This window comes from Lissotriton vulgaris, chromosome 9 (assembly GCF_964263255.1).
Source record: "Lissotriton vulgaris chromosome 9, aLisVul1.2, whole genome shotgun sequence".
NCBI lineage: Eukaryota > Metazoa > Chordata > Amphibia > Caudata > Salamandridae > Lissotriton > Lissotriton vulgaris.
Window position 1 is genome coordinate 1,060,028,123 of NC_141697.1, and position 25,594 is coordinate 1,060,053,716.

The 25,594-nt window shown below is 47.9% G+C and overlaps 1 protein-coding gene across 1 annotated transcript in view; it reads left to right on the forward strand.

Annotated features, from left to right (window-relative positions):
- Positions 1-25,594, forward strand: part of DNAH1 (dynein axonemal heavy chain 1) — an 822,394-nt gene that overhangs the window by 38,231 nt on the left and 758,569 nt on the right. The window contains exon 6 of the mRNA XM_086939555.1: positions 4,204-4,336. Coding sequence (XP_086795681.1) covers positions 4,204-4,336 — 133 coding nt within the window. The remainder of the gene's footprint in view (positions 1-4,203; positions 4,337-25,594) is intronic.

Here is a 25,594-nt window from a genome sequence, read left to right on the forward strand (position 1 = left end):
ATCCGGAGCTGCGTTGCTTGAACCTGTGTGTGTGCGAGCAGAGCTGTCCGTTGGAGTGTGGGAGCTCGGCGCTCGGTGTTGCATGAGCGGCGCATTGGAGCTGTGCCTCTCTGGTTGTGCTGGCCGGCTAAGGGTTCCTTCGCATTAGTGTCCCCTACTCCAGTCTATTTCCAGTTGGCAGGTGTGCTGTGTCCCGCCTGTCATCCGCCACCAACCACCTGGGGAACCTTCAAAAGACCAACTGATTTACAGGTTCAGAGGGTTGCTGAGGGGTTGAAGGTGCTGAAGAAGCTGCAGAAATTGATTGTGCAAAAGGAGCAAGGAGTAGGGACAAGAAAGGCAGTGTGCTGGCACGGTGAGTCAGTGGGTGAGCCTGTGGGGTCAACACTATATATATCACCCCACTTTTCCCTGACTGCCTTTTTTGTACTCTCTCCACTTGTTCGCCCCTGCCCTCTTAAGGTTTACGTTAGCACCTGCCCATAGGAGAACTTAAAAGATTAAAAGACTAAGCTATGACCGTAAAGAAATTGCGCTCTGGTAGACTGGACCTAAAAACTGCTTTGTATATCCTTTTAGGCTTGACATTAGCCATGACCTTTTGATTTTACTTAAATTATATGTATAATATACTTATGTGGGCTTATTTATTTAAAAAGTTTTGTATAGCGCAAACATGACCCTAGCGGGTATCAGAGTACTTTACAGAGAATTGCAACATACATAAGGGGAGACAATTGTGGCCAAACAGCAGCAATAGACAAAAATAACAACTAGCCCTGTTCATCCATTGGTCTGCTATTGTGTCAGTCACATTTTCTTCTGCCTACTGCAGCCTACAGCATGACGCAATGTGTCAGTCCACTTCAGCCATTGGCAAACTTCACTGTGAGTGATGGTATTCTCCGCTTACATGACTATACTTTGGCAATATGTGCTTTTAAAGACAACTAAATATTTTTGTTTCTAGCAACTTGTTTTCTTTTATTCGATTGACAAGGGCATGAAAGCTTCCCCAGCAAAAAAGATTTGCAAAAACAAAAAATTTAGCTTCCGCTTGCGATTTTCTCTTTTGCCCGAAGGACGAAGCAGTCTGTGTAAAACTATTAAACTTTTTAAAGGAGTTTATGTATATATTTAAATTTTTTAGGTCTCGTGGCGTAATTGATCTATTGTCACTGGGTCTGCTTCCAAGGAGACAGCATCTGGCCGCGCGCATTGCCTCTTGAAGGAGGCGATTTCAGTGGGCCACGCACACAAGGACGCGCGCTGCATTCTAGACACAGACACATTGAACTGTGAGCGTCGAAGAGTGTGAACGCGCGCTCCATTGAGCAAGTTACAATTGCCTTGCAATGCGCGCGTACACAGACAGTGAAGCCTGCTGCTTACTTTCACTTTCCCTCCCCCCCACCGCCGCCGGCTCCACTACCCATTACCGCGTACAGGAGTGCTCCGTTCACACATCACAACGGCTCCCACACCGAGGACCTTCGTTTGATCACGGAAATTACTTTCCGCTTCACACTGTCAGCTCCTCCTAGTCCCACGGTCCCCCGGCCACAGCAGACTCACTTGCGCTGCACTCTTCTTACCTTCCCGTGAGAGCCAGACCCCCGGCGCAGTCCTCGGTGTCGAGTTCCTGAGCTCCACGTCCGGCTTGCGGGAGCACGGGCTGCAATCCGCCTCCACCGGACAGGAAGAACAGCGGGGCATCTGTACGGTCCAGCCCCAGGGTGCCCTCGGGTTCTCATTGTGCACAAACCAAGCTGTGGCGTGGGCTTCAGAAGCCGGAAGTCCCGCCCCACAACAAGTTTCACTTTCGCTCACGTCGTGTTATTAAGTGTAGCAGGAAGGCTTGTGACTGCGAGGGACCCGGAGGCCATCGGCCCTGGACAGCAGTTGTTGGTCAGCCCCCGCAAGCTTCCCATATATGCGGGGGGCTGACTCACCTCTCTCTTTCGGTGCGGGCGGACGGTCGGTGCAGTGACTATGATGTTAGTGGTGGTGCCTGCGGCCGGCCGGTGACTTTACACAGACTGTCGACCTGGGCTGCTTGCTGGAGAGGAGCGGAGGTCGGGAGGAAGACTCGTGAGTCACTGGTGACACTCGTCGTGTGTCACTGCTGCTGCCGGCCGCTGCCGTCCACCCAGGACCCACACCACAGTGAACTTGCGACAGCAGCACCCAGGCCCAACCCCGGACCCCAGCCCTTGAAGAGACACGGTAACGCGCACTTCAAAGGTAGGCAAACTGACGCCGACACCAGCCTCTGCCCCAGGCCATGGCAGGCCCAGCCGGCCCATCCGTATTTATTTTATTGTATTTTATTTATGCGTGTTTATATATATTCACACAGTTCACGCTCCCTCGTATTTTTTATTTATTTATGCAATGTTATATAGCGCGGACTTTACCCGAAGGTGTCAGAGCGCTTCACAATAGGAGCTGAACTAATATACGAGGAGAACATTACAAAAGCAGAAGTTAAGTTACATAAGGTGAAAGTGACAATTGTGAGCAAACGAAATACAAGAGGTAGTAATCGGTACATTCCAGGAGGAAAAAGTGACATGTGTGCAGGTGACAATTGTGAGCAAACGAAATACAAGAGGTAGCAATCGGTACATTCCAGGAGGAAAAAGTGACACGTGTGCAGGTTATAAAAGCGTGCAAAGTACAGGTAGAAGTATAATACTGCAATACATGGCAGACACTCCAGCACAAGAACAAACGTTACATGAGGCAATGGTGGCACTTGTGCAAGTATCAAAGGCAAACAAAATGTAAAAGGTAGCTAACGGTGTGTTACAAGAAGAAAGTAACGTCAAGAGAAAGCCTCAAGTCTCCGCTGCCAGAGATTTAATGGGTTGAGAAATGTGCTTTTTCTCTGCTTTGACTCCAGTTAAACAAAGTACCAGCAGGAAATTCGCTAGCAGCAACGCCCGCCATAGCGGAGAGAATGACTTACTCCTTCTAATCATACAACCTGTTCTTTATATGTGAGCAACAGCATACTCTTGCACACACTCTCACTGCTCATCAATTCAAAGTTTGCTAAAAATGTCATGCACAATGCCAATAACTCAAACTTTAATGCTGCGAGACCTATTGCATTGTAAATGCTTGTTATATATCCTTTTAAATGGGCTGTTAACCCATGTGCCTGTCGTCCTTTTATGAAGTCTTAATATTCTCTCCTCTTTTGGATTGTATTGGCTGCCACTCAACTGCTATTTGCACAATTGGGATATGTTTTGTTTCTCCCACTCTCTTGCTGCTAATTTCAAACTCAATTTCCTATTGAAGCTGAATTTTGGACTGTATTTTGCACATGAATTGACTGCTACCTAACTGCTCTTTGCACAAGATGGGATATGTTTTTTTTACTCCCACTCTTTTTCTGCTAATCTCAAACTCAATTTTCTGCTGAAGCTGGATTTTGGATTGTATTTTGCACATGAATTGACTGCTACCTAACTGCTCTTTGCACAAGATGGGATATGTTTTTTTTACTCCCACTCTCTTGCTGCTAATCTCAAACTCAATTTTCTGCTGAAGCTGTTATGCGTTGCTGTCTAAATGTTTTAACATTTTTTGTATATGTAGTTGCTACCACTGATGCGTTTTCGCACAAAAGACGATTAGATTTAGTTTTTTTAGGTTTTGTTGTATAAGAAAAATTGATTGTTTATCCAATTACGCTGATTGTGTTCGAATACTTTCTGTCTTCTATCAAGCACTGATGTGATGTACATGATCCTATACTGATTATTACACGAAGCTGCGGATGCTTAGTATGGACCTAAACCTATGCCACTTGTTTTAGTAGAGGTCTTGTAAGTTTCTGTTGTTGCCCATGAGCCAGTTGGTTTTAATGCTGGAAACCTTATTCGTATCACTCATTAGGGTAAATGACAATATCTACTTATGTTATGTATGGGAAAATCTAAGACCTGATATGAAGGCTTTCGATAATCTATAATGGTCTCATGTCACATGTTTCAATGGTAGCTGGTCAACTCATTGACAGTCCAGTTCTACATCCTGCAACTGATACCTTTTTTGGGTTATTGGCTTGCAGTTCATACTCCTGATTGTGCCATTTGTCCTGCGTTGTGTCATACACACACAACTGATATTGTGTGATTATTCAGTTTGATTTCTACTAACTTTTATTTTCTTTGATTTGGCTCTTTTTAGGTGTTTGATGATGAGGAGTTTGAAGTCCGCACACCATCTGAATGGCTTAGTCTGGGGTATGAGCCAAGTTTTAGTAACAGGAAGCCAATTCCAGCCAAAGCTCTACTTCCCACGAATGATGTTTTGGGGCATGGTAAGCTCCAATCTCTTCATTCTTCTTTTAACGAGCTAGCAGTTAAGGGTAATTAATTAGTCATTGCATTCCCCTATAGGAGGTGTTGGAGAAGTTAATTGAGAGATGAGTTTTCAGAAAAATGGCAGAAAGTGTAGGTTAGTAATAAAGAGAGACAGGATTTAAAATTTGAAACTGCGTGTAAGAGTGGAGCGGTAATATGGAGGTAGAGGTGTGGAATAACATTAAAAAATAGTGCTTGTTACATTATTTTCTATTATAGATTAATAATATGCTTTGACTGCTCCCCGCCTGGAGAAGAATGCCAAACCACATTGATAAGTCATAGTACTCGTGATATTTTTAGACTTCGCCCTTTTGTTAAGGCTAAGTAAAAGGTCAACGCAAGCCACTCCAGTGGTAATTTAAAACACTGGACACTGCCTTTTAACTCTGGACACTACCTACTATACCTCTATTTTTATTTTTTGGGTATTGATTTATATTAATTTTAACGTCCTGTCCATCTTTTCTTTTGACCTCAGTACGTTTTTAGTTTAGCCACTTTGGTTAGGTCGAGCCTACTAGGCAGCACGACTGTCTGGTTGCAAAAGACATATTATGGTCCTACCAAGAAAAATAGAGGGGATTGCAGTGCGTCCATTGTGCATATCCTTGGTTGGTTTTACTGTCACCCTCATTTTCCTGCTCCTTAATAGATAGCTTGCTTTGTACGTTTCGTGACTGTGTCTGCTTTAGAGCCTTTTCAATTCACTTGTGTCATTCCACTGCTCACTTCAAGGGAACTACTTTTTTCTTTTGTCTTAAGCACTCCACAAAAGTGCATGTGTTTTCCAGCTGTCTCCATAGTGTGCTTTTCTTTCCACCTTTGAACTCTGTTGCTCTCTCTTGCCCGTGTGCTTCTCTCAACCCCCTCCGTAATGCACTCACTATATGATCCTGAATACATTTCATAGCAATGCAATCTTTCCATTCCACTTGAAGATGCAGAAGCATGTAATTTCACAAGGTACAAGGCACTCTAGCCTCCCCCGCCTGCCCATTTCACTGCCATTGATTTCCAAAATGGCACTTATGTTTAAGGGCACTAACCCTTCCCTTTTTAGGTCTAGCTTAATAACACTGTTGTCTGCAGACCGATTGTTTACTATTTACATTTTCAAGGAGTGGGCTTTTGGTTAACCCCCCTTTAATTGTTGACTTGTTTGAGTTAGCCTCCTTCAGCCATTTTTGTGGGACAGCATCAGTCAGATCAGAGATCAGGCCAGAATAGTATACAGCTATACATGCTGTTGGCTATTTGGTCAATCATTCTCCTTCCAGGAAAGTGGTTCTATTGCAATGCACAAGAAACTTGTATATTTGAAAAGTACACTCAATCATCACAACTTAGTCACATTCAGTTATGTTTTCTCACACATGAATTACATGCAAAATCCAAACATTCAGATCCTTCTTTTCCAAGGAAAGCCTAGTAGTTTACAAACACCTGAAATGTAAAATGTTCTCTTCTTCCCTTCCTCCATTCACAGCACAGCATGTGTCACCCACTGTGTCTCTCTTCTACATGTTCCCATAATATGACTTTAGGTTGCAGAATTTTCTCATAAGGATGTCCTTGTAAGTTTCTTGATACTTCTTTGATGAATGATTTTTTAGATCCCACTAGGGAATTCCTCCTTGCCACATCCCATGCTAGAACCTGCCTTTTGCTGCCAGAGAAAAAGTGCTGTGCTGTTAGATTAGAGCCCACTTTTGTTAGAAGAGTCACACTTTCATGTTTCACTGTGTTTGCAGCAAGCCACTTAAATCCTCTGCGCCGTTGGCTGGGAAAACATCAGGAGGAAGGAGCGGACACGAGATAAGTTTACAGGGACACCATGTCGAAACTACGACTACAGGGATTCTTTTTTTTTAATGTTTCTTTTTATTAAACATTCATCGACATAGAATATGCAGTACAGAGGAAACAACTTTCTCCTTCTGGGTAGCAGAGACATTGTCAGACAACATTGCATGAACAGTACACTGGAAGGACATTTTATGGGGTAGGGGGCTCGTCCAGATCAATACTATGTGGCGGATTGCAAATATTCCCTAAGTAGACGTTCCAGGGCCTCCATATCTGTGACCACTTTCTAGGGCAGCCCCATGCCACATATACTGTCTTTTCTCTATACATACACTAATCATGGTCTGCTTTCCATGCCTCTACTCTAGGTGGCTACAGGGCTCCTCACATTTGCGCAATATTTCTTTTTGCTGGCATTAAACGCAGTGTGACCCATTGTTTGGCATAGTTTTTGAGGTCCGTAGGTTCCCACACGTTCAGGAGGCATCTCTGTCCTTCTAGACAGAGGACAGATGTGAGTACTTCGATGAGAATGTCGTGTATTTTACGCCAGGATGTTTGTATGTGATCGTATTCCCATATTAAGTGCATGAATGTGCCCACATGACCACATGGTCGACTACAGTCTCCTCTCTCGGCTCTACCCTTGCGCACCAAACAGGGTCCCGTGACGTATACTGCACTAATCGGAGTCTAGCCGAGATTGCCACCACCCTTGGGGAGGACACTGCTTCTTGCCACTCCTTATCATCGAGCTCAATGCCATCCCCTACCCATTTTTCACGGAGCGGCCAGAGAGGATCATCCATATAATTGATTCATTTCTTGTACGTTAAAGATATGTTTTTTTCGGGCAGTTGACCATCCAGCAGTCGATCCTCAAGTGGAGAGGATTCCAGGGGGGAGGAGCCTGTCTGGATATGTGATCGTAGGGCATGACAAATCTGTGCATAGCTGAAGTATTCCGAGTCTGCTAGGTCATGCTGCTGTTTGAAGGAGACGAACGTGATTACATCGCCTTTCACCCAGATATCCTTGATCAGTGAAATCCCAACGAGGTCCCATTTATTGAACCCATTTGTCCTCCACAAGTTGCCCAACTTCTCTGAGTCCCATAAAGGGGATGCCAACATGAGCATTTGGCTCCATTCCAGCAATTTGTTTGTGGTGTGCCACACTTGGAGCAAGTGTTTGGTTGGTCCGGTTAGGGAGTTGCGTTTGGGTTTCGAGTAGAGAGCCCTATTATAGTTCCCTTCTGGTAGGTGCCACCTATCCATGGCATATTCCGGATCGTCTGTGTGGCCGTAGGTGCCTTGGTTAATAGCTGCAAGGTGAGCTGCCCAGTAGTATTTTTTGATGTCTGAGAGACTAATTCCCCCGTCATACCAGTTCAGTGGAGCTTGGCCAAAGCTATCCGGGGTTTCCCATCCCACAATAAATGCCGCTGCAGGCCCCTGATTTCTTTAAAGTACGATGCTGGTACGAGGTCCAGGGAGTTCTGTAATGCGTACAAAAAGCAGGGCAGGGACATCATTTTAAAGAGTGCTGCTTTACCCAGAAGTGAGAGCGGAAGCGTTTTCCAGCTGGCAATGTTGCGTTTCAACCTTTGCAGTGGTGGAAGAAGGTTGCGATTGAAACAGAGTGTCTGATCCAGGGAGACAAAGATACCCAGGTAAGTAAAGCCCACTGTGCTGATTTAGATGGGGCAGCCCTGTGGTAGGATGCGTGGGTTGCCTTTGATGATGTATAGGAGGGACTTATTCCAATTAATGGAGAACCCGGAGTATCGCCCAAATATCGCCAAGATGTCCAGAACTACGACGAGTGATGCTTTTGGGGAGGCTAAGAACAGCAGTATATCGTCTGCATACAGAGAGATATGGTCCTCTGATTCGGGGGACCAACGCAGACCTCATATCACTGGGTCTTTGCGAATCCACGCCGTAAGCAGCTCCAATGCAAGGGCGAAGAGGAGGGGCTAGAGAGGGCATCCTTTACGTGTCCCCGACTCAGGCCGGACACGCCAGGGGTTCCGAATGCAGGAGCCACACCCACTGAGTGAAGCCTGGGCCAAATCCCAGTTTTGCAAGGACTACAAAGAGATACAGCCATTCAATGGTATTGAATGCCATGGTCGAATCTAACGATACGATTATTGCTGCTTCCTGAATCGTGTCTACTCTCCCCAAAACCCCATGTACCCTGCACAAGTTCAGAGCAGTGTTTTGGTGCGGTATGAACCCTGACTGATCGGGGTGGACCAAGTTGCCGATCACTTTGACAAGGTGATTTGTGCGGAGCTTGACAAGAATTTTGGGTTCTGCATTGAGGAGGGAAATCGGCCTATAAGAGGCACAGTCAGTATTCGGTTTACCCTCCTTCTGAATAGTGACTAGTGTGGCCACTCTCTGGTCCATTGGCATGATTCCCAGGTTCCTGCTCTCTTCGAACACGACCCGCAGATATGGGGCTAATTAGTCAAATCTAAGTTTATACAACTCTATAGGGATGCCTTTGGGGCCAATAGCTTTTCCTGAGTGTAGTGACCTGATGGCTTGCGCTATTTCGTCATACATCAACTCTCCTTCCAGGAAGTGACGGTCTTCTTCTAACAGGGTAGGGAGTGCTATATATCTTGTAGTAGAGACTGGGAGTCTTCCTTAGGGAAAGGCGCAGTGCTGCGTTATACAGCGCTGTAGTAGGTTGCAAATTGATTTGAAATGTCTTGTGGGTCAGTCAGGGTTCCGGCACCAGTCTACTAGCCCATTCGTCCTTCTTGTCGAGCTCGGCGATCAGTTTTCCTGCTTTGTCCCCCAGGTCGTATATTCTACCCAGCTTTTCCCTCCCAGGCTTTTAGCCCTGTCTTTGGCTAGAGCTTTGTAATCGTCTTGTTTGAGGTGCAGTGCATGGGGTTTCTAGTGCGTTACCTCAGCTTTTAACTCTTCCTCCAGCCGGAGGATGTTGTTTTCATCCTCCACAATTTCCTAGTGTCTTTTTTTTTTTTCATCCCAGCAATTTGTGATAGTGCTTGCCCACGAACAACTGATTTAAATGCCTACCACTGGGTCTGGGGGGAGCCCACCGACCCCCTTGTTTTCCCAGAAATAATTATCTATGGCTTCAAGTAATGCCTTACAGACCCCTGGGTCTCGGAGGTACCATTGATTCATAGGAGCAATTTTCCCACCCGTACCTGGCTGAGGACTATCTGCGCCCATACCGGGGAATGATCGGAGATTCCTCTTGGTAAAGGTTTGATTTCCTGGATATTAGCCACCTGGGAGGCCGGGAGTAGGATATAATCACTCCGGGGCCCACTATGGTGGGCCCCGGAGTGAAAGGTGTATTGGGTTCTGTCTGGGTTGTATGTTCTCCACCCATCCACCAACCCCAGCAATTCCATGAAGTCAGACAGCCATCGATAAGAAGGCCCAATCTTGCGAGGAGGGTGGTGGTCTAGGGTGCCTGATGCTTCTGCATTGAAGTCGCCCCCAACCACCAGGAGACCTTCTGGGATTGAGAGGAGGAGCGAGCCCAGGTACTGAAATGTTTTGCTCTGGAGGCCAGGTGGCACATACACAATATGAGCATCAGTGTGTTCCCCTCCCATAAACCTGTGACCCCTGTATATCTACCCCGGTTGTTTGTCCATGTGGACTCTATAAAGAATGGAAAGGAGTTTCTCGCCATGATGCCAACCCCTCTCAAGCTGGTCGTGAAGCCGGCAGGTGCCTTAAGTTTGTAGCCCCATCTATTTAGAACCTTACAGGAGTTACCCACCAGGTGTGTTTCCTGGAGTAAGATGATGTCTGGGCCTGTCGTTTAACATACTGTAGGACGACGCTGCGCTTGACCTTGTCCATGAGCCCGTTGACATTCCAACTCAGGATTGTAACACTTTTGTGCCACTGTGTACCCATTGGACCCTGTGTAGCTTCTTGTTTCCTCTGCATATGTGTCCGATTGTCTTGTCGATTCTACAATTACAACATTTAACACATAACCCTCAAGAAATCACACAAAAACACCTTAACCCTGGATCCTAGCCCCCCCACCCTGCCTCCCTGCAACGTGGACTCAAAACTGCCCACCCCCCAATTTGCAGAGCGCCTGTAATCTCCATACATGACTAAGGAGGGTATGTTCCACTGCCTAGCCACCCGGGCGGCCACCCAACAAATCCCCTGAACAAAATAGTGAAGCAGCTATAACACTTGCTATCTAAACCTGAGGATCTGCCACCCCAACAAGTAAGGTAATCCTCCCCAACCCCTCATAACACAGCAAAACAAAAAGACAAGGTGGCGTCAGTTACAAAGGACCAGATTCTCTAAAACAAAGGGAAGCCCATCTATGCAAGTCAATACTCATCGCGTCCGGGAGGGTCCCTCAGCATTCCATCACCCAGATCCAGTCTTGAACACTGTGGACGTATAGCAAGGATCAACCAGTTCCTGTGCCTCCCGAGCAATCCTGTGAACCAATTAGGTCATGCCCCTGTGCTTGGGACGATTGATGACGGATGGAAGAAGTGCACCAGTTCTCGAGCCAGTCCCAAGTCTCCTCCAGGGTCTGAAAGAAATACGTTTTCCCATCAGCTAGGACTCTCAGCTATGCTGGAAATAGCATGGCGTACTTGAGGTCCTCTTCTCGGAGGGCACATTTAACCTCTAGGTAGGACCTTCGTTTCTGCTGCACTTTAAATCTGAAGTCCGGGAAGAAGGTTACAATGGCGTTATCAAGTTTCAGAGAAAGGGGCGGGGGCAGGTCCTGAGTGTCTGGAGGATTATATCCCGATCCCGAAAATTAAAAATTGGTGCCAGCAAGTGTCTTGGAGGGGCTCCAGACCGTGGGGGACCACCGGGCACCCGATGGGCCTGTTCCACTAAGAAGTATTTCAAGAGTGATCGAGGTTGCAAACTCTTCTGTATCAGCTCCTCCACAAACAGGTCTGCGGACTGCCCCTCCGATTTTTCAGGGACCCCCAAAATTCGGACGTTATTCCTCCAAGCTCGCCCCTCATAATCCTCCAGCTTCCCCTCAAAGCCGGACGCCTTGGCCTCCAGGCATTTGACTGTCTCTTCAAGGGACTTTGCAGAAGCTGACTACGTTTTAACTGAATCCTCAGTTTCCTTGACTCTGTTCCCCATTTTGTGGAGGTCGGCCCGGATAAAAGTAATCTCAGTCATGGCGGAATCTATTTTAGCCTCCAATGCCGTGTGCACTCCTTGGATGGCCTCCATAACATCCATGAGGGATGGGGCCTCAGCTGGCATTGGTAGTTTCATCCCGGTCTCTCTGCCTGTTCGTCCTCCGCATCTCCTGTCTTCGAGACTGCAAACTTAGACAGTTTAGCCAGGCCAGACTGTCGAGTCCTCATTATTATTAGCCTTCTCGCCAATTACCCAACGGATGCTCATGGGCAAAAATCAAGTACAGCGTGCTCTGAGAGAAGAGAAGGGGAGGGCCTTGTGTCCCACAGGGGTCAAATCTGGGACCAAGTCTGCCCCCACCCTGTTTCCAATTCTGTAGGTGGGTGAGGGGGAGAAGCTGTAACTGCGTCACCGCACAGACCCCTCGGGACACAGGCCACCGAACTCGAGGATAGTCACAAACACCCCATACACACCTCAATGACGTCCTGGAGCACATGGGGCCCGCAGTCCGGTGGCAACTGCCTGATTGTAATGTGACCCCCTTGTCCCAACCCGTCACCTCGAGGGGAACACTATCCAGCTGACAGCGGGAAATGGGCATCACCAAACGAGGCGTAGGGCAGCGTCCCTTTCAGCTCATAATCTCAATCTACGCCCGTGCAGTGAGCGAGCGGGGGGGGGGGTTAGGAGGCCAGGTATCCGTGGCCGAGTACCTCTTTCCTGTCAACCAATGTGTTGTTGCTCGGGCCGCACCGGGGTGCCCGACTGGATCACCTCCGCACCATGCCAAACTACAATTTTGGGCCCAAGGAATTAGTCTGTCCAGCTCCCTCGGAGTGATTATTCAAAAGCGCACTCTGAAGCCCACCCGGAGCAGTGCTATCTCAAGCCTTCCACAAGGTCCCCGGGGGGCACCATCTGCGACCTTCCTGCCTTCAGCCATCGGGAAGAGAACACGCAGAGGTCAAGGGCCACCCCACACTCAGGATCCAAGGGCCGCACCGGTGCTCGCTTGATTCTGCTCCGGACGTCAGCACGGCTTGCGCATCCTCACGGCCCCGGCTCAGATTACTTCAACGAAGCTCCGTATCTACTGCCACCAATTTCGCCAGGAAAAGATCGGGAGAGTCCTCAGGGCAGCGGCTATCCAGTTCATGACAGGGCGCCCGGCTACAGGATAATTAAACTGATATTTGGGGGATGAAAGTGGCTCAGAGGCTCAGAGCTATGCGGCCATCTCAGTTGCCGGCAAGCCACGCCCTGACTACTGGGATTCTTGAGCTCTACCTCCATATGGCCCAGAAGACCCAACAGTGGGGTACATAAGGGCCAAATATGCAAGAGGTCACTCTTGAGTAGTGTGAGAAGTTGGCCTGATATGCAGTGCTCACTATTCTAGTGATCACTATGCATCAGTCCAAACGACCCTTATGGTGATTGGTTGTAAGTCAACCTTAGACCAGCTATCCTAGTAGCGTGGATACGAGCAGTCTTCGGGCTAAACTCTAGAGGGCGTGTTAAGCCAGCTGTTATACCATCACATACCCCTTGAACACCAAGTGAAAGGACACCACACAAATGTTATGAAAATAAACAGTGTATTTATTAGAATCACAACAGCCCTGTACTCTTTATGAGGACAGGGTACTAAGCACACAACAAAACTCTTAGGAAAATACTTCAAGTGCACAATCAATACAAGTGCTCGAGGGCACGGAAAGTTTAGTGGTCTCGGGCGGACCCGATAAGGCAAGTCGGAAGCGATAGGGACTCGGGACCCTTAAATAAGGAGGCTATGCGGGCACCGAAATGCCGAAGTTACCTAGCCCCAGGGGCTGCACAAATCTTTACAGACGTCGGGAGTCCTCGCTGACGAGCCAGGAGCCGGAAGGAAGGAGTTGCTGGCCGGCGACCAGTGGAGATAGTTCGTAGAGATCCAAGCCTGGATCAGAGATGGATGACACCTGAAAGCAGAGGGGACCAAGTTCGTAACTACTAGCCAGTAGTCAGAGGGTACCAGGAGGGCACCGGATGATCGGCACCTCGACTAGGTGAGTGGGCGACGCTAGGCTCTGCAGTCTCACGGACCAGGAGGCGTTGTCGGCGACCAGGATGGAGGTGCGAGCTGTCCCACGAAGGTTGATGCTGTCGGCGTTGCTGGGCCCAGGATTGGGGCAACAAGCCTTGGCAAATTCAGGGCCACGTGGTGGACCTAAAATGGCGTCTTGAGTGGACCAGGAGGGTCTGGGGTGCTCCTCTCTCAGAAGGGAGCAAAGGCCAGTCTGGAGCAACCAGACCAGCAGCGTTGGTTGTCGGGCGTCGTCGAGAAGGCCACAAGCCAGCGGCTAGTAACCAGACAACGTGATGAGCGGCAAAAGCAGAAGGGCCCCACGCAGATCGTGGAGATGCTGGGAGGCTGCACTTTGATGCTGGAGCTGCTCAGGGTCGGGGCTTCTCGGACCCCAAAGCACTCACCAGAGGATCCCTCGGCGGTCGTGCTGGTTTAGAAGTCGTGCAGGTTCTGAAGATGGCCGGTCCCTCGAGGTCTCGTCGCTCCCACGGATCTCAGCTGAGCTGACGATGTGGGTAGAGGTCAGAGGTGCCAGGGAAGCCGGTTCTCGTCGAGCTGAGCAGTCGGATTCCTGAGGAAGGACTTGCAGCAAACCGCAGAGTTCTTAGATGGTGCCTGCGGATGCAGGGTGACTACTCCTTAGCCACAAGGGAGAAATCTTGAGAAGAGTCGAGAGTTCCTTTCGTAGAAAGTATTCTTGATTCAAAGATGATCTAATTTGGAAGGGTCCCCGCTCCTGCCTTTATCCTAAAGAAAGGGGTGGGTACGTGACTAGGTCCTGCCCTAGGGGTGGGACCAGAAAGGGGGGTGGTTACACCCCTCTCCCATGCCGTCTTTCCCCAGGTCAGGGGCTGGGGTGCCCCTGGAACTGGTTCTAGCCGGCAGATGCGTAGTGAGCACCGGGGTGCCACTCCGCAGTCACCTTCCTGTAAAGCCCTGCCTACCCAGGATACACAAAACCCTGTCTGGAATTGGTGCGAACACCGCCCCGGACAGGAAACCCTTTGTCCAAGCTCTCCTCGCTGGAAGGACTCCCAGCAGCAGGAGGTCAGACTCGTGTCTGTGGTGGCAGCATCCATTTTGTGGAGCTGAGGCTTCAGTTAACTTTAACCGGGGTTCACAGTTACGTACATGTCGTGTCCCTCTAGAAGGGTGGAATGCTAACCCCGTCGCCAGCATTGGTGAGGGGTCAGTATCCCGATTCGTATGACACCTTACTCGACATGTCTTGATAACGCGATACCGAAGTTAGCGATGTGGTATGTGTTATCATGGAACAGCCATTGGGTCTTGGTTCAGCAAGCTGCAACCGGGCTCGGCTCGTGCCAGAGCCCAATTCACACGATTCCACGCACTCTGCCTTCAGGATTGTCAAGGCCTGCCATAGGAGTGACTGATAGGAATTCGGGTGCCCATTTTAGGGTTAGACATAGGTATACTATATCTAAAGCAAGGGGCGGGTACGCCACCTTGCCCCAGCTGTCGTGCAGCCAGTTGTGTCAGATTTAAATGGCCATCCAGGGGTGGCATAATACATGCTTCAGCCCCTGGTAGGCCCTGGGTACACCTATGCCCTGAGTGACAAGGTCTGACAAGGTGGCCCAGTTCCAATTGGGTAATGCACCTAAGGTACACATGTCAATTTAGCGAGAGAACAGCTAGGCTGTGGGTCTGATTGGCAGGCCCACAGCCAGAGAAAGTCGTAAACCAGTGAAACAAAAGCAAACAATCTGGGTGATCATAGGATTGCAGACCCTACTCTCCTACAGGTAGTGGCAAGCCCAGTGCAGGATTATCACATTAGGATCCCGTATTCCCATCCTGAAGAATGTCATGGACTCACTTGAGCCAAAAGGCAGAAGCATGTTGACGTATAAGTGGTGATGGGTTACTAACTCCCCTATTTGCCACGACTGGTTTTAACAGCAAGTGTCATGTATAACGAGTTAAATAGTTTAGAGGATGCCACATTGTTTTTAATACACTTTAATCACTGGTCCACCCTTAGGTAGAAGTGCCTCCCTGACTCCAGGCGAGGGCCTGCTTTCTATCAAACCGGGTTTTTGGAGAGCGTTGGTTGTCCTATGATGAAGCATGACACCTGGTGGTGTGTGAGGACAATCCGTCACATTTTTGTGTATGTTCAATGATTCATTTTGAGTAGGACTTTGAGGGATGCATAACAAAATATTAAAAAATCTTCTCGAATAGCTCTTTGTGTGCGTATATGGGAAAATAGGAAGACTGGTCTTTCTGAGAAGGAAGATTTGCGCGACCATTTGTTTGTAATTGTGAACTTTCCCACTGCAGTTCTTCGAAGGTGTGACATAGAACCAAGTGATGGAAGTGATATTTTCCTAGCAATCCTACCTACTGAGTAATGACATGTTAGGAGAAAAAAAGGCCTTTATAGCCTTGGCCAATGGAAGATGTAGTGAAGGTCAATGATGTTTCAGTTTGAGGATAGGATTATGTCTTTCAATGCAGATGCACTATGCTTTTGAATTTAGAGGGTCTAATTCACAACGCCATGTGGTGGAGTAACTTCAATTTACATGTGCAAGTGGCTTGAAATGTGAGAGCAAGTTCACCTTTGACGGATTTACCATGTATAACATTAACATTTTATGGTCTGTTAGACTTGGCATGTTTTGGCGTGTTCCCCCTGACTTTTTTGCTTTCTGACCTCCCGGTTTTAACTGTTTTTGCTGGTGTAATGTTTCTGCGCACTTTTCGCATGCTGATCAGTGGTAAAGTCCAGGTGCCCTGCGTAAATTGTGCTGTGGATGTGTTTCCATGATTGGACATTTGATTTACTTGTTAGTCCCTAGTAAATTGCACTGAGTGTGCCAGGGCCTGTGAATCAAATGCTACTCGTGGGCCTGCAGCACTGATTAAGCCCACCACGTGAGTGGCCCTGAAAAGGTATCTCAGACCTGCCATTGCAGAGTCTGCACGCAGTTTGTAACTGCCATGTCGACTTGGCAAGGGCACACACTTGCCAGTCCCCAACCTTCCCGTTTCTTACATGTCAGACACCCCTAAGGTAGACCCAAGGTACGCCTGTGGGCAGGGTGCCATGTATGTGAAAGGTAGGACATGCCCTGGTGTGTGCGGCATGTCCTAATGGTGAATTACAGCCAATTTCGTTTTTCACTATTGCAAGGCTACCAGTTCCCCATAGGACAGAATGGAAGGTTTGTTTATAACATCTATAAACATAACTGGCCCAGGGAATTTGGTAAGAAAATAATATTTAGTATGCCTGAACTCAGAATCTAAAGATGCATCTTTTAGTGAAGGTGATTTTTACATTCTGCATTTGAAAATACCACTTTTAGAAAGTGGGTATTTTCTTGCTCAGTCATCAGGTTTGCCTCTGCTGGAATGTGGATTGCCTGTCTGGGTTTTGGATGACAAAAGGCTGGAGGCCGAAGGGGCTCCAGATAGTCTAGGTAGGTCAGGAGAGGGCTGAGTAGACCTGGGCTTTGATGGGGGAAGGGGGAGGAGATTTCCTTGCACCTCAAAGGGCCTGGTCTGCCTCTGACAATTGCCGTCTCTACCTCCTGCCAGGAATTCACACCAGAGAAGGCCCAACTGGTTCTGGCCGGGTACAGACACCCTCTGCCTGAAAGATCAAATCATTTTTGGACATAAATACTGGATCCTAGACCCCTGAACTTTAGAACTCATCTGGATCAAGAAGACTGCCAAGAAGAGAGCCGGAGAAGCTGCAAAAAGTAAGGACTGCTTTGCTGGGTGGTTTACTGGACTGACCTGCAGTAGCTGCTTCTGTCTTGGGCAGTGAAAGGCCTGGACTGGACTTTCTGCAACCTAACTTGTGAGTCTCTCCAAGGGCTTGAGGTAGAGCTTGCCCCCTGTTCACGAAGTCTCAGGAACAGCAAAGACTTCAAGCTCTTCGACCCGCAGCACTAGGGACTGTGTGTTTTGTGCTGCATCCTGAAGAACACCAACCAGACGTTGTCTACAATGCCACTGCCGACTCCGTGTCCTGAAGGCCCCGCAGAAGGCACCGCCGCAGCGCCACCCTGGTCTCACCGACGACGCCTGTTGACGCCGCAACCGAGCCGCTGCTTGCACCGCGACATGTGGCACCACACTCCACACCGCCTCGCTTCACACCAAAGCTTTGGCACCACAGAGGGCACCGCTGCAATGCCACACCACGACCCTGGTCTCACCGGCGACGCCTGTTGACACCCCCACCGAGCTGCTGTTCGCACCGCGACCTGTGGGCACCGCACTCTGCACCACCTTGCTTCACGAGGACGCCCTGGCCGGCCTGACGCAGCCTCTTCCCCATGAAATCGACGCCACTGCTTGCACCGTGGTTCGAGGCCCTGCTCGTAAGTCATACGACGCACCACCCTCATCCCTCACCGCAGCCTTGGCCTACCGACGCCGGTGCCATCGACTCCAGTTCGTCAGCCGACGACAGCTCTCCTGCAACGACGACGCCCCTGCTTGCACCATGACCTGCAAGCACCGTGACAAGCACCACCTTCATCTCGCACCACGACCCTGGTCTCACCGAGGACGCCATCTGATGCCGCCTGAGGGCACCGCACGCAGCACCGCTGCACTTCGCACTGCAGCACACGATGCCTGCCAGCGCCACCGCTCCTGATTCCAACAGAAAGGAGCTCTACCTGCAACGCGAGTGACTTCAAGGTCCTCGACGCCCTGCATTTCTAACAGGCACTGTTTTAAAAAATTTTTAAAACACATTTTATTTTGTCAAGTTGCACATATATTGCAGGGTTCTGCACCCCAGAGACAACTGCTCAATTTAACTATACAGTTATGGTGACTTGACTTTTGCACTTTATATCCAAACACATACCAACAACACCTCCCTACCCCCCACCCCCCTGATCGCACCAGATCCACATAGTCCTGTCCACCACATAGAGATACAGCGGGAAGGGCAAGCCCCTCCGGGACCCTCCCGCAGCATGCCCTCACTGTCTTAAAAGTAAGTATATGTATTATCCTGACAAATGGGCCTCTAACATCGGTTGCGGGTCCAAAAACAGGCCCCGATAATCTGCCCACCGTTTCCAAATCTTGTAGTGGTTGTGTGGGCACCCCCAAGCAGCAAAAATGGGTTGTTCTAGCCCCATGCAGAAGTCAAGCCCTTTGTTCCATGCAGAAAAGGGGCTGGACTGGGTAAGAGTGGTCTGCTTAATTCAGACACTCTGTTCATCACCACCCCCTTTTCTGAATCATTTTTGTCCACCATAAGCGTGGAAGGGTATACTCAGATGTGAGTCCCTAGCTCATTGCACCATCAGGATTCAAGCAAGCCGGGCCGAAGACGGCTGAAATGCCAGAAACCGGTCCCCGGTAGCTTGTTTCCTTCCCAGTATAAGAATTGGCTTGGTAGTTTGGTCTGCCCTGTTCCCATGATGCACTGGGCCAGGGTCAGACTAATTTGCATATAGCCAAGTTCTGAGCTGGGATGGTGCAGTGAGCTAAAAAACGGTGATGGATCAGGCCCTGATCTTTGGACTGGGTAAGAGTGGTCTGCTTAATTCAGACACTCTGTTCATCACCACCCCCTTTTCTGAATCATTTTTGTCCACCATAAGCGTGGAAGGGTATACTCAGATGTGAGTCCCTAGCTCATTGCACCATCAGGATTCAAGCAAGCCGGGCCGAAGACGGCTGAAATGCCAGAAACCGGTCCCCGGTAGCTTGTTTCCTTCCCAGTATAAGAATTGGCTTGGTAGTTTGGTCTGCCCTGTTCCCATTATGCACTGGGCCAGGGTCAGACTAATTTGCATATAGCCAAGTTCTGAGCTGGGATGGTGCAGTGAGCTAAAAAACGGTGATGGATCAGGCCCTGATCTTTGGACTGGGTAAGAGTGGTCTGCTTAATTCAGACACTCTGTTCATCACCACCCCCTTTTCTGAATCATCTTTGTTCCATGCGGCCACCGATGGGGCCCTTGGCGTCTTCAATGCCTTGGCAATATCTCTCTTCACCAGTGTAAAGCCCAATTGCATGAGGTGTCTCTTATAGATGTTGCCTCCTATCCCCTCCATAACATGAAGTAAGGTCAGCTGCGGCTTACGGGGGAGCTCCCACCCCAGAACCTCCGAAAGACAGGAATATACCCCTCTCCAAAAGCGACCAAGAGACGGACAGCTCCAAACAATGTGAATAAATGTACCCTCCTCTCGACTACTGCAAAGGCACACAGAGGAGGCGATCAGCCCTGCCCTCCACAAGCGCACTTGGGTGAAATAGACCCTGTGTAAATACTTGAACTGAACCTGGCGAAGTCGCATCGCTATGGCTGCCCCCCGCGGGGCTGCTAAGGCCTCAGTCTATTCCTCCTCCTCCAGTGTGCCCACATCCTCCTCTCAAGCCCTCCCAAGCCTCTGAAGTGTGGGGGAGCAGTGAGTGACCAGGGATTGATAGATCTGAGAGATTTTCCGGTCAGTTAGGTCTCCCATGAAGACCTTCGCCTCTAACGGGCTAAATTCCGGCAGCGACTCCAAGCCCTTTAAGCTAGGGGACAGGGCATGTGTAAATTGAAGGTAACAATAAAACTGGGATTGTGGTATCAGGTATTCTTTCTGCAGGTCTTGAAAAGATTTGAGCGTCCGGCCCCTCATGACATCACCAAGGACCGAGATACCTATTGCATCCCAACCCCGGAACCCCTGTAGGGCCGCCAGCTGAGGCAAGTCCCCATTTCCCCAGTGGGGGGGTCTCACAGGTCAATGTGTTCCACAACCCCATTCGGCGTAGAGCCTGCCTCCAAATCAGAAATACCACCCGCGTAGCCGATGGCAGCGACCCCCGCAGCGGCGCCAAATATAATATTATATGCAGGGAATGGCGTCCCATGAGCTGCCGCCCAACTGCATATGCCGGGTCACCCCTGTCACCGTACCACCACTCGTTAAGAACCAGCAAGTGTGAGGCTTGATAATACAAGAGGACATCAGAGGACGCCAGCCTTCTGTAGTAGGTGGACAGGAAGCATGTGTGCAAAGCCACCTGCACCTTTCCCCCCTCCCACAAGAACTGTCCCAGTGCTGCGTTCACCTGTCTGAACCATCGGGGCGGGATCTGATATGGATGATTCTGTAGTTGGTAGAGGAGCCGGGGAAGCTCCACCATATTAAATATCGCCGATCTGCCATATAAAGACAGAGGCATACGGGACCAGGTCTTAAGATCTTCCCGAGTCCGTTCCCACGCGGGGACCACATTGCGTTCTCAGGAAACACGCCCAGATATTTCAGCCCCCGCCGCCTGCTGAACCGAGGACGCCCACGCTCATACCCCATTCCGATCCCCTAGAACCCATAGTGTTAACTTACGGGGGCTCATATAGAGTCCCGAAGTTTCCCCAAAAATTTGCATAATGCGCAAAAGCCGCTGCGCCGTCCTATCCATGGCTGCGAGAAAGAAAAGAACATCGTCCGCATATAATGCAATCCTATCAGACAGACCCGGCGCCCATTCAAATCTCCGGATCTAAGCGTCAGTGCGCACCCATGCAGCCAGAGGCTCCATAGCTAGCGCAAATGAATATGGGGACAGGGGGCAGCCCTGCCGCGTACTCCACCCAATAGGAAAGGACGATGAAAGTGCCCTCGCCAGCCGCACGAACGCCGTTAGATCTGTGTATAATAGCGTAGGAAAGATAACAGGTAATGTTATGCTGGTCTTCCCGACACCGTAGCTGACTCGCAGCCCCGCGACCAGCCAGAACTGTTGGATGTTGTTGTTCACAACGCCGTGGTAACCTGGACAAAGCTATCCCCACAAGGAACCCTTTTTAATTGCCGTATTTTTGGAACTGTGAACTATTAAGTATGGTAGTGTGGATTTTTATCGTTTTTGGTCTTGTCTTAATTATATCAAAATATTGGATATTTTTCTAAACTGGTGTGTGTCCTTTTGTAGTGCGTACACTGTATTACTGTTGGTTATGTGCAAATGCTTTACACACTGCCTCTAAGATAAGCCTGGCTGCTTGTGACAAGCTGCCAAGGCGGTGAGCAGGGGTTATTTTAGAAGTGTAACTCCCTTATCCTGACTAGAGTGGTGGTTTTGGCCTGGCTTTGGCCCATGCCCTAGCCTACCAAAAATCCAATTTCTAACATGGTCTAATATTACGCATCAGTAAATCTGTTCTTCAGAGTTGGGAGGTCCAGGTTTAGGATGCCCTCAAAAGGTTTGACAACAAGTACATGCTTGTGTGTTTGAAGGGTTTTAAAGACTTGTCCACGAGCCTCTTCTACCCTGAAGATAGAGATTCACACCTTTCAAAGACTGGAGTAAATTAATTTTGAGTATGGGATTAGGTACGGGTTTTCCATAGGAAAAATGTTTGTAATAGAGGCAAACGTGTAATTGCGCTAATACAGAAACATTTGTGCATATACACATGAACACTATGTACAATCATGCATGTAGAACTGTCTTTGCATGCTTATAATTGGAAGTTCAAAACACATTTGCAGTAGTACTCCTTAAAACCTATAACTTTCACTGGATTTCTAGAGTACATCTGGAAACCTTAATTAATTCAAATAAATGGTAACTCTGCACCAAAGCTAGTGAGTAGCCCTACAAGTGCACATCACACATTTTTCGAGGAAGAGAGGACCATAACATTTCCCATCAGTACACCAGGTAACTGATATCAGTGACAGGTCTTGTGAATTATGTTCATGCAGATATAGTTTCACAAATGGATTTGTTCATAGGGTACAATTGTTCTTATCAAAATCCATTAGCATTAGTACAATTGTACTTTTCCCCCTCCATTGAAAAACATTTTGGGAGGGAGAAATCCCTTCCACTAGACCCCTTTTATTTTTAGAGGTGATCCCTTTCCATTCTCACTTTGTGAAATTGATTTAGGGCCTGATTTAGATCTTGGCGTATTGGTTACTCCGTCACAACGGTGACAGTATCCCCTATGCTGAAATATAAATCTCATTATATCCTACGGGATTTATATTTCGGTGGATGGGATATCCGTCACTGTTGTGGCTGAGTTACCCGTCTGTCAAGGTCTATACAGGCCCTTACTCTCCTCATTAACAGGAGTACACCTCTAAGTTTTTACAGGGTGGGAATGGGTCTTAGAAAAGATTGTGAATATTTACTAAATCATTGGCTTGAGGGTGTTACCAAACTTTCCATGGCTTCTCTGTCATTGGACAACCATGCCACACCCTTGGGAGAAAATGCCTCACATGTAATATTACACTAATATGGGCCATTATTGTGGATGAGTAAGTCCCTTATTAGTGTAAAGTCATATTTTTTTAATTAGTAAAGCAAATTAGCTCTGTACATCAAAACATTTTAGCTTGCAATTTAACATTACAGGTACTGATGGTTTTGTAAATCAATCACTAAACTTTCAATGAAACCTAATTTAAAAGTGGTGCAGGATAAAAATACATCATTCGTTATTTGGTGCTTTATTAAAAGGACCAGGACATCAGACCGTTACACTTTCTTTGATGTTATTTGGTGCTTTATTAAAAGGAAGATCAAAGGATCCACTGTTGCAGGAAGTTTCATGTGGTAGAATCAGAGCACCCTCAAGGTGATGTTGCACCTCTCCTTACAGGTGCACTCTTTTTGTTTTTACTGTTTCAAAAATCATAAGGAAGTTCCATTTGAAACAACTCATTAATAGAGCTCAGGAAGGACAAGAAGGTAGAGTCCTCCACGTGTAACCAGAGAGTGTCTTATTTTACCACTCTGAAATCAGTCTTGTAGGAGTCAATGAGGCTTCATTTCCTCACTACAGGAGTAATTTTTTTCAGAAAACGTAGAGTGAGTGGGGGGGAGGGCAGAAGGGGAGCAGACCTTTGTCAGAAGCTGGAGTGTGCTGTTGTGTTATTAAAAGATCAGCTACCTTCGATCTAGTGCTGCTCACAAATCTGGTCAAGCTATACCTTCATAATGTTCTTTTTGGTCCCCCTCTGTTGAATTTTATTTTTTATTTTTATTTTATTTATTTAATTTATAAACTTTTGTGTAGCGTGAACAGGAACCTAGAGGGTATCAGAGCACTTTACCTGAGAGGAAGGCAGGATATAATTGTGAAAGCAGAAACTCAGTACATATATGAATGGAAAATAGTAAGTTTGACATCTATAGAAGATCATCAATGTAGTAGTCATACACCATACAGGAATGTTAGGCAGGCATACAGTCAACAAAACATAAGGTGTTATCAATAGAGCATAAGGTAATTATCTTAGGGCAAAAACATGTTCATCAGAAGAGGTTTCACTTTTTTTGAAGGAGGTGGAGGTAGACGAGATTAGGCGGACATCCCGCGACAGAGAGTTCCATATCTTCGGGGTGATACCTGAGAAGGCTCTGTAGCAAGTTCTTTTGTGTGTAAACTCTGTGGTTTCAGTAGTAGGGAGTTCGCACTTTGTGATGATCTGCATCCCCCATGCTAATTCAGTGCTTTTAGAGCCAAGGATATGTATTAATTTCTTTTTTTCCGAAACAAGTCTTGCAGCAGCGTTATGGATGGCCCTTAGCTGGGCCAGTTTATATCTAGGAAGACTGCATAGAGTGGAACTTCCGCAGTCCAACCTGGGCAACTCAATAACTTGGACTGCCAGCTTAAGGTCATCCTGTGGGAGTAAGGGTTTAAGTTTCCTTAGAATACTGATCTGGTAATTTGCTTCTTTGGTGACATTACTGATATGATTCTGTATATTCAGTTATTTGTCAAATGTAATTCCCAAGGATCTAGCGGTGTCAATAATGTGAGGAAAACAGTTGAGGACTGTTAGATGCTACATCCAAAGGTTGATCTTGGGTGTGTAATTAGGAAGAGTAATGAGGGGAAATTCCGTTTTGGTAGTTTTGAGCTTGAGGTGGTTGCCAGTGAGCTAGTTTTGAGTGTTCTGCAAAGTAGAGTTGAGGGAAATGATATCTTCTGGGGAAAAGAATTTCATATACAATTGAGTGTCACCTGCATACATGTGATAAAGAATGTTGGCAGAATTCAAGGCCTCTGCAAAAGGTTCCAGAAATAAATCGAAAAGAATGGGTGAAAGGGCGGAACACTGTGGAACCCCCAGAGTGGCCATGGAAGGCTGAAAAAGAGATTGATTTACCTTGACTCTTTGGGTTCTGCTGTGTACTTGTACTTGTATTGATACTTGTATAGCGCACTACTCACCCACAAGGGTCTCAAGGCGCTTGTACGAATACCGTGGTGGAACCCGTCCTGGCTTTCCCTGTGAGGCGTCCACTCCTGGGCACCCCCAGGGTGAAGGCCAGGCATCCTTAGCGTTGTGGGGGCCGTTGTGGAGATTGTGGAGATTAAGCAAGCTATTGCCCAGAGTTGCAGAGTGGGACTCTATGATTAGAATAGGCACCGAGGCGAAAATTATCAGGTCAGTGAAATTTTTGAGCCCAAGACCCGCCGAGGCGGGGAATTGAACCCTAGTCCCGGGCTAGACCTCTGCATCAGGGTCTGCCGCTCTATCCATTGAGCCACACTTCTCCACTCTGAAGTAAACCATTGCAGCACATGTCCTGATAGGCCCATCCTTTGTTCATGTAGGGTCAGTGTTTAACAGTGTCGAAAGCAGAGGATAAGTCAAGCAGTATCAGAAGACATGATTCATTTTGGTCTAGCATTTTTAATATGTCATTCACGGTGTCAGTGAGTGCAGATTCCGTGCTGGGACCTTGATGAAATCTGCATTGATGTTGGTCCGGGAATTGGAAGTTCTCTATGTGGTTGTGTGGTTGCAGATTTGAATCTGCACGCATTTTTCTAGAAGTTTCACCAGAGTGGGGTTTTTGGTGATAGGGCGGAAGTTGTTAAGATCTGAACTGTCTGCATTAGGTTTTTTTAGAATAGAGGTTACCTGCCCTAATTTTAGTCAGTCAGGGATAGTGCCTTGCCGTAGTGAGGCAATAACAATCTTAGACCGTAAGGGGAGAATAGCAACTTTTATCTCCTTAAAGCTGGATGGCAGTAGCGGGTCAATTAAGTGATTAGATGGGTGAACAGCTAGAAGAATGTTATAGATGTCACTTTCATTGAGGGGAATGAAAGTGTGCCAGGAGGCATTGTTTTTGGGGAATCCCCCGGGGGACCAAACCGATCCGTGACTTGGTAGGTGAGTAGAAAAAA